Source organism: Hylobates moloch, unplaced genomic scaffold, assembly GCF_009828535.3.
Source record: "Hylobates moloch isolate HMO894 unplaced genomic scaffold, HMol_V3 SCAFFOLD_1, whole genome shotgun sequence".
In the NCBI taxonomy this organism is placed as follows: domain Eukaryota; kingdom Metazoa; phylum Chordata; class Mammalia; order Primates; family Hylobatidae; genus Hylobates; species Hylobates moloch.
In genome coordinates, this window is record NW_026652276.1 from 23,522,457 (window position 1) to 23,534,400 (window position 11,944).

The 11,944-nt window shown below is 53.0% G+C and overlaps 1 protein-coding gene and 1 long non-coding RNA gene across 2 annotated transcripts in view; one reads left to right on the forward strand and one right to left on the reverse strand.

Annotated features, from left to right (window-relative positions):
* LOC131383438 (uncharacterized) overlaps positions 1-11,944 on the forward strand; it is a 29,668-nt gene that overhangs the window by 6,748 nt on the left and 10,976 nt on the right. The window lies entirely within an intron of this gene.
* The window catches only part of PNKD (PNKD metallo-beta-lactamase domain containing), a 24,168-nt gene continuing 14,133 nt past the window's right edge, over positions 1,910-11,944 (reverse strand). Inside the window, exons 2-9 of the mRNA XM_032754523.2 lie at positions 8,844-8,959; positions 8,601-8,713; positions 7,958-8,016; positions 7,115-7,207; positions 6,598-6,761; positions 5,150-5,236; positions 4,165-4,280; positions 1,910-3,927 (exon numbers count right to left, since the gene is read on the reverse strand). Of these exons, the coding sequence (XP_032610414.1) occupies positions 3,754-3,927; positions 4,165-4,280; positions 5,150-5,236; positions 6,598-6,761; positions 7,115-7,207; positions 7,958-8,016; positions 8,601-8,713; positions 8,844-8,959 (922 nt within the window). The 3' untranslated portion in view covers positions 1,910-3,753. The remainder of the gene's footprint in view (positions 3,928-4,164; positions 4,281-5,149; positions 5,237-6,597; positions 6,762-7,114; positions 7,208-7,957; positions 8,017-8,600; positions 8,714-8,843; positions 8,960-11,944) is intronic.

Genomic DNA, 11,944 nt, shown 5'->3' on the forward strand with positions numbered 1-11,944 from the left:
AGGCAGGAGAATGGTGTGAACCTGGGAGGCGGAGCTTGCAGCGAGCGGAGATGGCACCACTGCACTCCAGCCTGGGCAACAGAGCGAGACTCAGTCTCGAAAAAAAAAAAGAACAAGACATTGGCGGGTGAGGTGGCTCATGCCTGTAATCCTGGCACTTTGGGAGGCTGAGGTGGGCGGATCACGAGGTCAGGAGATCAAGACCATCCTGGTTAACACGGTGAAACCCCATCTCTACTAAAAATACAAAAAATTAGCTAGGTATGTGGCATGCACCTGTAGTCCCAGCTACTTGAGAGGCTGAGGCAGGAGAATCGCTTGAACCTGGGAGGTGGAGGTTGCAGTGAGCCGAGATCGTACCACTGCACTCCAGCCTGGTGACAGAGGGAGACTCTGTCTCAAAAAAAAAAAAAAAAAAAAAGAAGAAGACATATATGTGGACAACAAACATATGAATAAAAGCTCAACATCACTCATTATTAGAGAAATGCAAATCAAAACCACAATGAGATACCATCTCACACCACTCAGAATGGCTGTTATTAAAAAGTCAAAAAATAACAGATGCTGGAAAGGTTGTAGAGAAAAAGGAATGCTTATACACTGTTGGCGGGAGTGTAAATTTGTTCAACCAATGTGGAAGACAGTGTGGTGATTCCTCAAAGGCCTAAAGACAGAACTACCATTCGATCCAGCAATCCCATTACTGGTTATATACCCAAAGGAATATAAATTGTTTTATTATAATGATATGGTGTGGCTTTGTGTCCCCACCCAAATTTCATCTTTTTTTTTTTTTTTTTTTTTGAGACGGAATCTCCCTCTGTTGCCCAGGCTGGCGTACAGTGGTGCAATCTTGGCCCACTTCAACCTCTGCCCTCTGCCTCCCGGGTTCAGCAATTCTCGTGCCTCAGTCTCCTGAGTAGCTGGAATTACAGGCACTCACCATCATGCCTTGCTAAGTTTTGTATTTTTAGTAGAGACGGGGTTTCACCACGTTGGCCAGGATGGTCTTGATCTCCTGACCTCGTGATCCGCCTGCCTCGGCCTCCCAAAGTGCTCGGATTACAGGCGTGAGCCACCACACCCAGCCCTTTAATCATTTTTATGAACTGAAAACCAGTGTCACTTGTCAAAAATAAATATTGAACCCAAATATAAATACAATGAAAACAAAACGATGTTGTTAAAGCTTAACTAGAGACATTTCCCAAGTAAAGTATGAACCTGGATCCCGGGTCTTTCTTTCCAAAGACATTAAAGACACTCTAATGCCAAGACCGTGTCCTTGAAGTCCGACTGATTGCTATGCTGTGGCCATGTACAGCCACCCTACTTCAGCCAGGGGTACACTTGTGTATCTCAAGCTTTGGGAAACATTGAGATAAGCAAATCGTAAACCCTGAACAAATGCCCATGGGCCTTGGGAGGAACATATTTTAGGCATCATTTCTCTCTTTTTTTTTTTTTAATTTTTATTGTTTTTTGAGACAGAGTCTCATTCTGTCGCCCAGGCTGGAGTGCAGTGGTGCGATCTCGGCTCACTGCAACCTCCACCTCCTGGGTTCACGTGATTCTCCTGCCTCAGCCTCCTGAGTAGCTGGGATTATAGGCTCCTGCCACTATGTCTGGCTAATTTTTTGTATTTTTAGTAGAGATGAGGTTTCACTATGTTGGCCAGACTGGTCTTGAACTCCTGACCTTGTCATCCGCCCACCTCAGCCTCCTAAAGAGCTGGGATTATAGGTGTGAGCCACTGCGCCCAGCCTTTGGGCATCATTTCTGATCAAAACTCTTGAAGTGCCTAACTGCAAGTTAGCAGGCCTGGAACTGAGATGGGAAAACTGCGAGAAAGTTCTCTGCTGTTTTCACTCATGTAGCAACAAAGACAAGCTGTTGGGTGATCAAGTCTTGATTAAATCATTCATTCATTCAACATTTATTGAGCGCCTACTGTGTGCTAGGCACCGTGCTAGGCGCAGAAATACAGAGATGCATAAGATACAGTCCATGCTCTTAAGGATTCACAGTCTAGAAGGGGAGACAAACATGTAAACAAGTAAAATACAGTGTGATAAGTGCCACAAGAGAAGCATTGACAAAGTGCAGAGGTAGCCTAGAGGGGAGGGGCACAGGGGTTGCCTTCCTGGAGGAGGGGGCCTTTGAGGGGATGGTGAGAGATGAACTTGCCAGGCAGACAAGGCAGGAGGAGCAGGGGAAGGCATTCCAGTCGGAAGAAACAGCATGAGCGAAGGCACAGGAGGCATGAAACTGCATGTCTTGCTTGGTGAGTGGGGAACTCTAACTAGTCTGGTGGTATTGCTAAAGTGTACTAGAGGCTGTGGCTGGAGAAGGGGGCAGAGGCCAGATCATGAAGGGAAACTGAGGGCAGGGGCATCTTGGAGGGTCACCAGAGGTGAGCAGAGCCCGAGGGCAGGCTTTGACACAGGAAAAGAGGACTCCTGGCTGACCCAAGGTACACCTGCCTGAGGACCACAGGCTTCCTCGCTGTGGCTCCAAAGGGATCTCGACCCAAGAGTAGAGGAGCAGCAGAGCTGGAGGTGGAGTAAGCAGAGGGGCCAGGCCAGGCCTGGGACCCAGAGCTGCCATGCACTCCCGCGTTCTGCTCACAGACTTCTGATTTCCAGCCTGCAAGTCAGAGCCCCCTCCTCCCAGCCGGGTGGGGGCCTGGATCCAGTAGGAAATCACATGGAAATGTGGCTGGCAAACTGCAAAGGGCCAGATGAGTGTCAGGTTACAGAATAAATCTTTACTAACTCAAAGAAGAAAAGGGCTGCGGATAAAACAAGAGAGATTAGTTAGATGGAGGAAGGCAGGCAGACGGGCCTAAGAACAAAGGCCAAAATGAGAAAACCGCAGCGGCCAAAGAGGACTGTGGCTGTCTCTCCCCTGGCAAGGAGGGGCCATTTTGGCCCAGGGCAGAGGCAGAGGCCAGTGGGCACAACCAGGCCAGATGTGCAAGGAGAGCGTGTGACCTGCAAGACTGTGGGGCTCCACACTCCAGACTCCAGTGTCTCCTTAGCCCAATGAGGAGGTTTCCTTGGCAACCAGGACCCTCCTTCCAGGCTGTAGGGAGGCCACTGAGGCAGAGAGTGGACAGCCAGCCTTCCAGCCCTTCAGTGTTCTTAGGAATGGCTCTGTCTGAAAAATGGCTTTGCAGGGAAGGGTGGGTAGGGAGGCTGTGAGAGGAGGGCAGAGTCTCAGGACATCAGAGTCCAGCTGCCCCTCTGAGTGGTGCTTTCGCAAGGCATCACACTTGAGGTCACTGTGAGGGGCTGAGCTTCTTTCCCAACCCTAGATGGGGGAAGGGCAAGATGGACTCAACCTGATCGTGGGCCCCTCTGCCCTGGGTTCCAGGGCTACAGTGAGATGAGGCCTCCCGACGGAGAAGCTAACAGCAGCCCCCGTGTCCTTGCTGCCATCCCAGGAGTAGGGAAGGAGGAGGGGACCCTCCCAGTTGGTAGGGTCTGGAGATGTCCCGAGACCCCTCCTTTCCTCTCTCCGTTGATGAGGCAGCTTCCTGCTGCGGGGTTCCCAGCCTCCGACCGGCCCCCTTCTCTTGGCCTCACAGTCTCACTGCCTGATCCCTCCCCTCCCCTGAGCAGTGTGGGGGATGATGGCCGCTTGGGCGCCGATGGAGGTGGTGGTGTTAGCGATGAGAAGGATGGTGAGGTGTCGGTGGTGGTGGCCTCCCCATGCGGGGAGTGGGCTGGGCTGGGGGCACTGGGGGCATCACTTGCTCTTGTGCATATCCTTCAGCCGGCGGAGCTCTTCCAGGAGCTGGGCCCGGGAGCAGTCATCATCCCCAGTGGGTCCTGGCCCCGGCCCCAGAGCCTCCTGTAGTGCCAGGCAGTGGGTCCTCAGGAACGGGTTGTAGGAGCGCTCCTCTCCCAGGGTAGATGGGCACTGTGGGTGAGAGGAACCAGGTTTGGTGGAGAGAAACTGGGAAATGGACCCAAGACAGAGAAGCCTGACCCGACCCCTGCCCCATTCTGGAGTTCAGGAGTTCTGACTTGAGGGCCCATGGACCAAACAGGTCAGAGCTTTGGGGAGGTGCTCGCAGGCCTGGGGTCAGCATGGATGGGTTCCCGTTGGGGCTGAGTGCCTGCCCACACAGCTCCTCCCGGACCCCGAGTCCCTCACCGTGCCCTTGCGCTCCAGCCGCTGCCGCTGCACCCACTGCATCTTCCTCTCCCGGGCCAGGTTCTCGGGCTCCACCACACCTGCAAAGCCCAGGTTCTCCTCCGCATACTCATGACCTACCGACAGCCACGGGGGTGAGACACAGAGCAGAGGGAGATTGGTGGTATGGTCAGAACAGTCTTCCCTGCCCCAGGTCCAGGCTGATGGACACCTGACAACCAGGGATGAGGTCAGCACTTCCAGGAAAACCCCAACTGCCAGGAGCTGCTTCTCTAACTGTGGGCACAAGTCAGCTATGGGTGAAAAGGTGGCAATAGTTCCAGGGGAAAAAACCACTAGACCTGGAGCTGGCAGGCCTGCATCTAGCCCTGATTCCACCACTGCCTAGCATGTGACCTCGGTCTAGTCATGGCACCTCTCTGAGGCACAATTTTCTCATTTGGCAAGTGGAGAGAACAATTATGCTACCAGACACAGATGTACCTGCTGTGTTCCTGGTGCCTGGAACAGAGCCTGGTATGTGTTAGGTGCACATAAAGTACTTGCTGAATGAATGAATGAATGAATATATGTTCTGAGGATTAACAGATATCTGTGAATGTTTTTATGCACCACAAGGCAATGGTTACATGCAGAGTGGATTTACTGACTTCTCCCCAGATAAGCCAAGGCTATTTTCTGTTTTGGGCTCAGGCTATGAACAATTAGACATCTCTCTGGAATGCCCTAGGGCCTGCAGGGCTCCCAAGAGGCTGAAGGCTGGCTGGCACGGGAAGGTAGTGTGAGAAGCAGAGGTGTTACGGAGCCAACACTCCAGGAAGAAGGGAGGCCAGAACTCTGTCCCTACCCCTAGAGGTGGAGCTGTGTCGCTTCTGGGCCAGGAACTGGGCTGGCCTGCTTTCTAGGGGAGTGAGGGGGTGGGAAGGCCCTTGTCCCAGGCTGAGAGTGAGGCTGGAGGATGGGGAATACTAAGGGGGTGTCTCACCAGGCCACAGCAGGGTGTCATCCCCTAGCCCCAGCACAGTGTCCAGTGAGCTCAGCATGGTCTCTGCGTTGCCCTCAAAGGTCCGTCCTGGGTGGGGGTTGGAGGGTATGTCAGTCACAAGGTGCCAGGATAACACCATATGGCATAAGGCACACCCAGACAGGTGGGAACCAGCCTGAAATGCTCTGGCTGGCCACCAGCCCTGACCGTGCCCTTTCCAGACCCACCCCAGGCATCTATTCCCTCCTCACTGGGAGCTGGGCCCAACTGGTCACCCCCCGACCAAGCCCATCTGAGGCCTCTGTTGCATACAGTGACACCTGAAGGGAGAGGCTGCAGAATCTTCAGGCTGCAGGCCCCAGGCTTGGTAGACACAGGGCTGCTCTTTCCCAAGGAACACTTCTTCACCTAGGCTGCCCTTTGGGATTCCATGCAGCCTGGGACTTGTGATCCTCACCCACCCCCTCACATAGCTGTTCTTAACTTTTCATAACCTAGTCCTGCCAGTCACTGTATCAGAGAACCAGGCTCCACCCAGGGGAAACTAATTCCCTGCAGGGCTTTACTAAGCTACAGAGATTCTCTCATTCTGTCCAGCAGCTGGCAGAAGTCTTTTTTATTTTTGAGACAGAGTCTCATTTTTGCCCAGGCTGCAGAGCAGTGGCACAATCATAGCTCACTGCAGCCTTGAATTCCTGGGCTCACCACCACACCTGGCTAATTTTTGTATTTTTTGTAGAGACGGGGTTTCACCATGTTGCCCAAGCTGGTCTTGAACTCCTGGGAGCTCAAGCAATCCACTTGCTTTGGCCTCCCAGAGTTCTGGGATTACAGGCCTGAGTCACTGCTCCTGGCCTATATTATTTATATTATTTAAATTTTTTTTCTTTTTTGTGACAGAGTCTCGCTCTGTTTTCCAGGTTGCAGTGCAGTGGCGCGATCTCAGCTCGCTGCAAGCTTTACCTCTCGGGTTCAAGCAGTTCTCCTGCCTCAGCCTCCCTAGTAGCTGGGATTACAGGCATGTACCACCATGCCCGGCTAATTTTTGTATTTTTAGTAGAGACAGGGTTTCACAACGTTGACCAGGCTGGTCTTGAACTCCTGACCTCAGGTGATCCTCCCGCCTCAGCCTCCCAAAGTGCTGGGATTACAGGCATGAGCCACCATGCCTGGCCTATTTTAAAATTTTTCTGTAGAGACAGTCTTGCTATTTTGCCCAGTCTGGTCTCCAACTCCTGGCCTCAAGTGATCCTCCTGCCTCAGCCTCCCAAGGTGCCCCAAGGGAAGTCTCAAGGATTAAAACCAATCTGAGTAACACAGATGGAAGTAACTGCCACGGCAACATCTGTGCTAAAACTAAGGCTTCAGTGCTCTCCATGGGACTGTGGCTGCCCTGGCTTCTGTCTCTCCCTCCTCTCCCAGCTCCTCTCTCTTTCGGGGAAACTCACCACAGCCAGAGAGGAAGAGCAGGTCCCCTGAGAAGAGGCAGGAGGGACCCTTGTAGGGCTCCCCATCCAGTAGGTAGACCAGATGGCCTTGTGTGTGGCCAGGTGTAGCCAGGGCCCGGATCTGAAGCCGTCCCACGCTGACCACATCTTGATGACACAGGGGACTGGGGAACAAGGGAGCAGGGGAGAGAAGGTATTGGATCTGTGCCATGCTGATCCCTGCCCCCATCCCAGGCCCAAGGGGCTGGGTGATTCACAAGACAGTGGGCTTCCATACAAAAGAAGATACCCCAGTGCCTCGGGTCTCAGGTCCAAACCCTCTCTCTTTCCTCTTTTGGGGACTATGGCTGGATCAGTTGGGGGATGGGCAGTGCCAGTCTTTAATAGGCTGGGATTGGGCCAGGAAGGGGACTGGCAAAGATCCACCTGCTGATACCCCTGAAACACTTCACTGAAGGCTGGGGGTGGGGGAAAGGGCCCATGGCAGGACCGTCCCTTGCCTAGGTCAGGGACTTACTGGGTGAGGTAGGGGATGCCGTCCTGAGGGCTCCCGTACACCCGACAGTCCCGGTGCCGCCGGCTGAGGTCACGGTTCCCTCCACTGTGGTCCCTGCAGAATGGCAGAGACAGGCAGGGGGCTTCGAGGGGCAACTGTACCTAAGCCCCCCTCTTTACCACAGCATCTCCAGGCCTTTAAGTGCTGGGGCTGTGGCTTCTGGACTGAGCCAAGTTGTCCACACCTCTAGGCCTTTGTTTAAGCTGTTCCCTTGCCCAGAACATCGCCTCCAACAACTCAAGCTGGCCAATGCCAGCCAAGCTTCCTGGACTCTCAGCTCAGGTCATCATCTTTCGATTCTCCAAGTGGATCTGATCACACCATGCCTGGGCCTCCCATCCCTGTTCCCTGTGCCAACTGTTACCTAAATATTACATACTTCTTTTTTGAAGACAAGGTCTCACTATGTTGCCCAGGTTGGGCTTGAACTCCCAACCCTCTTGCCTCTGCTGTTACATACTTTGATACAGGGCTATCTCCCCTATTGGTCTTAGAATTTCCTTGATGGAAGAGTCATAACTTTTGTCCATGCCCAGTGTGCAGTAGGTATCTAATACATGCCCATGAAATGAAAGAGAAATGACTGCCCTGCCCTCCTCTGGGGCTTCAGAAGCTCGATCAATGGAGTGGTGGGAGACTGTCCCCTTTCCTCCCTCCTTGCTGGTGTCCAGGTGACTTCATGAGGAAGGTGGGTGCCGGCCCGTACTGACTTCTTGACCTCTGGCCCCAGCCGTCCTCAGTGGGCCCAGTCCTGGCAAGCCCAGCCGGAACAAGGGTGGGCCAGGAAAGACGGGAGCCCCTTACCAGTGCTTGTGAGTACAGAGAATGGCGACCAAGGTGACCCCTTCCTTTTCAATGGAAGCCTGTGAGAGAGAGGAGGTTTGGAGACTGGGGAGCAGGATGCAAGTGACACTTGAAGCAGCAAGAGCCGGGAGTGTGGGTGCTGGTGAAGGGGAGAGGAGAGCATGGAGAGATGAAGCGGAGGAAGGGGATGGAGCTGGAGGAGAGAGATCCGGGAATGTGAAGCATGGGGCACATGGAGGCAGAGGGACACTTGTACATGGAGAGAGGCAGACACAGAGAAATAAGGAATGGGAGGGAAAGACAGAGACCCAGATACTGACAGACAGAGGTGACAGAAAGAAAGGGGGTCTGAAGGGGGCCAATGGGAGTGAAAGCCAGCCTGGAAACTCACTAGACCCAGAGTCCTGGGCCAACACTCCCAGCCCTCTGGCTCTGCATCCCCCACTCCTGCTCTCCCCTTCTGCCCAGCCATGCCCTGTACCCCCCTTCCCCAGGCTATGTGTGCGCATGTGCACGTGTGAACATGGAGCATATGGGACACATCCCACGGGCAGACGGACAAGGGTCAGCCCTCTCTAGCAAGGTGAAACTGCCAGTCCCCAAGGTGACTCCAGGCACCCCCTGCTCCCTGCCCTCCCCTCACCTGCACAGCCCGAGGGTCTGAAGGGTCCACAGCCACAGCCAGCTGGGCCTGGGTGTCGATGATGAGGTAGCTGTAGTTGTCCGAGAGGACAGGGATGGGAAGCACCTTCACTCCTGGGGACAGAGATGGGTTGTGGGCAGGGTAACAGGCAGGGAGCCCAGGGGCTAGGGTATGTGAAGGGGAGCAGGCGGGGAGGGTGGGGGCACAGAATGGGGGATGCTGGCCGGGGCAGTCAGAGCTCACCATTGAAGAGGCGGGGCTGGGTTTTCGAGTGGCCTTTAGGGTAGCGATTCCGAGCCCTGCGCAGCTGCTGTCGGTAGAAGAGGTACCCGAGCCAGGTGCGGGTGTACAGGCTGTACCTAGACGGTGAGTGGGTGGCCTATGGTTAGCCTTTTCTCCCTAGCCCCCCTAGACTCCTTCGTGACGCCTGCAGGCCCCACATCTGCATTCCTTTGGTCATCCTGTGAGCCAATGCAATTCCACTCTCACTTATTATGTGCCTACTGTTTGCCCTGCTTAGCACTCAGGACAAGATGGAGAATGAGATGGACACGCCTAGAACTCACAATCTATCAGGGAGATGTGAACTGAGGAACGCACAGAAGAAAATTGGAGAGGCCGGGTGCGGTGGCTCACACCTGTAATCCCAGCACTTTGGGAGGCCGAGGCGGGTAGATCACCTGAGGTCAGGAGTTCGAGACCAGCCTGACTAACATGGCGAAACCCTGTCTCTACTAAAAATACAAAACATAATCGGGTGTGGTGGCACATGCTTGTAGTCCCAGCTACTCAGGAGGCTGAGGCAGGAGAATTGGGCATCGCACCACTGCACTCCAGCCCGGGCCAAAGAGTGAGACTCTGTCTGAAAAAAAGAGAGACTTGGAGAGTAAGGGGTTTAATCTAGCCCAGGGTCTAGCACCTCTGATGAAGTGACGTTTGCAGGGAAGAAGGAGTAGGAATTAGGAGGCTGAAATGAGGTAGAAAAAATATTTCAGAAAGAGCAGTGGTGGTCAAACTTTAGCATGCATCCTAATCACCTGAGGAAGGTTGGGTGCAATGGCTCACGCCTATAATCCCAGCACCTTGGGAGGGAAGGAGAGAGGATCACTTGAGCCCAAGAGTTCGAGACCAGCCTGGGCAACATTGTGCCCTATAGGGTCTCTACAAAAAAAATAAAAGAATAGCTGGGCGTGGTGGCACACGCCTGTGGTCCCAGCTACTCAGGTAGCTGAGGCAGGAGGATTGCTTGAGCCTGGGATGGCGAAGCTGCAGTAAGCCATGATTGCACCACTGCACTCCAGCCTGGGTGACAAAATAAGACCCTGTCTCAAAAAAAAAAAAAAAAAAATCATCTGAGGCTGGGTGTGGTGTCTCACGCCTGTAATCCCAGCACTTTGGGAGGCTGAGGCGGGTGGATACCTGAGGTCAGGAGTTCGAGACCAGCCTGACTAACATGGTGAAACCCCGTCTCTACTAAAAGTACAAAAATTAGCCGGGTGTGGTGGTGGGCACCTGTAATCCCAATTATCTTTTTTGTAGAGATGGGGTCTCAATTTGTTGTCTAGGCTGGTCTCGAACTCCTGGGCTCAACAAATCCTCCTGCCTTGGCCTCCCAAAATGTTGGGATTATAGGTGTGAGCCACCGTGTCCCACCTGAAATTATTATTTTTTTTTGAGACAAGAGTCTCGCTCTGTTGCCCAGAACTGGAGTGCAGTAGTGCAATCTCGGCTCACTGCAACCTCTGCCTCCCAGGTTCAAGCGATTCTCCTGCTTCAGCCTCCCGAGTAGTTGGGATTACAGGCTCACACCACCATGCCCGGCTAATTTTTTCTATTTTTAGTAGAGACAGGGTTTTGCCACATTGGCCAGGCTGGTCTCAAACTCCTGACCTCAGGTGATCCACCTGCCTTGGCCTTTCAAAGTGCTGGGATTACAGGTGTGAGCCACTGTGCCTGGCTGAGCCTGAAATTCTTTTTTTTTGTTTGTTTTTGAGAGGGAGTCTCGCTCTGTCGTCAGGCAGGGTGCAGCGGTGCAATCTCAGCTCACTGCAACCTCTGCCTCCTAGGTTCAGGCGATTCTCCTGCCTCAGCCTCCCGAGTAGCTGGGACTACAGGCGTGCACCACCACACCCAGCTAATTTTTGTATTTTTAGTAGAGAGGGGGTTTCACCATGTTGGCCAGGATGGTCTCGATCTCTTGACCTTGTGATTCGCCCACCTTGGCCTCCCAAAGTGCTGGGATTACAGGGGTGAGCCACTGTGCCCAACCCTGAAATTCTTAATGATTTTATCTTTGACCTTATGTCTTGTAAGTGGAGCCTGATAGGACAGTGGGACATGCAGGGAGCAAGAGACACACACAGTGAGTGTGCTCCGTTCCTCGCTTATCATACCTATACAGAGTCTGCAATGCCCATAAGCACACAAATCTGGGGGACCCACAATGCATGGGAGTTCAACAAGACTCAAAGCGAGTACAAGGCGAGTGCACACCTATGACTGACCCAAGAGGCCAAGCTTTCAGTTCAAACTAGAACGTGCTTCAAGTGTACAAAGACAGAGGTGTTCTAAGAAACACGAATGACCAAGGAACTCTGCTGCATCCTTTCTTGCTTTTGTGTTATCCACCCATTTAAGCTGCAAATAGTGATATAGAAAGGAAAGGGAAGATAGGGTAACCAATCCATCCTTTTCCTTTCCATCCTTCCTTATTAATTGGCAAGCCAACAGTGGTGGCAGAACGTGCACGTATTAAGAATTGAAGGCCAGGCACGGTGGCTCATGCCTGTAATCTCAGAACTTTGGGAGGCCAAGGCAGATGGATCACATGGTCAGGAGTTCAAGACCAGCCTGGCCAAGATGGTGAAACCCCATCTCTACTAAAACTACAAAAATTAGCTGGGCGTGGTGGCAGGTGCCTATAATCCTAGCTACTCGGGAGGCTGAGGTTGCAGTAAGCCGAGATCTCACCACTGCACTCCAGCCTGGGCAACAGAGTGAGACTCCATCTAAAAAAAAAAAAAAAAAAAAGAATTGAAGGCCGGGTGCAGTGGCACACACCTGTAGTCCCAGCTCTTTGGAAGGCAGAGGCTGGTAGATCACTTGAGGTCAGGAATTGGAGACCAGCCTGGCCAACATGGTGAAACCCCATCTCTACTAAAAATACAAAAATTAACAGGGTGTGGTGGTGGGCGCCTGTAATCCCATCTACTTGGGAGGCTGAGGCAGGAGAATCGCTTGAACCTGGGAGGCAGAGGTTGCGGTGAGCCAAGATCACACCATTGCACTCCAGCCTGGGCAACAAGAGTGAACCTCCGTCTGAAAAAAAAAAAAAAAAAAAAAAA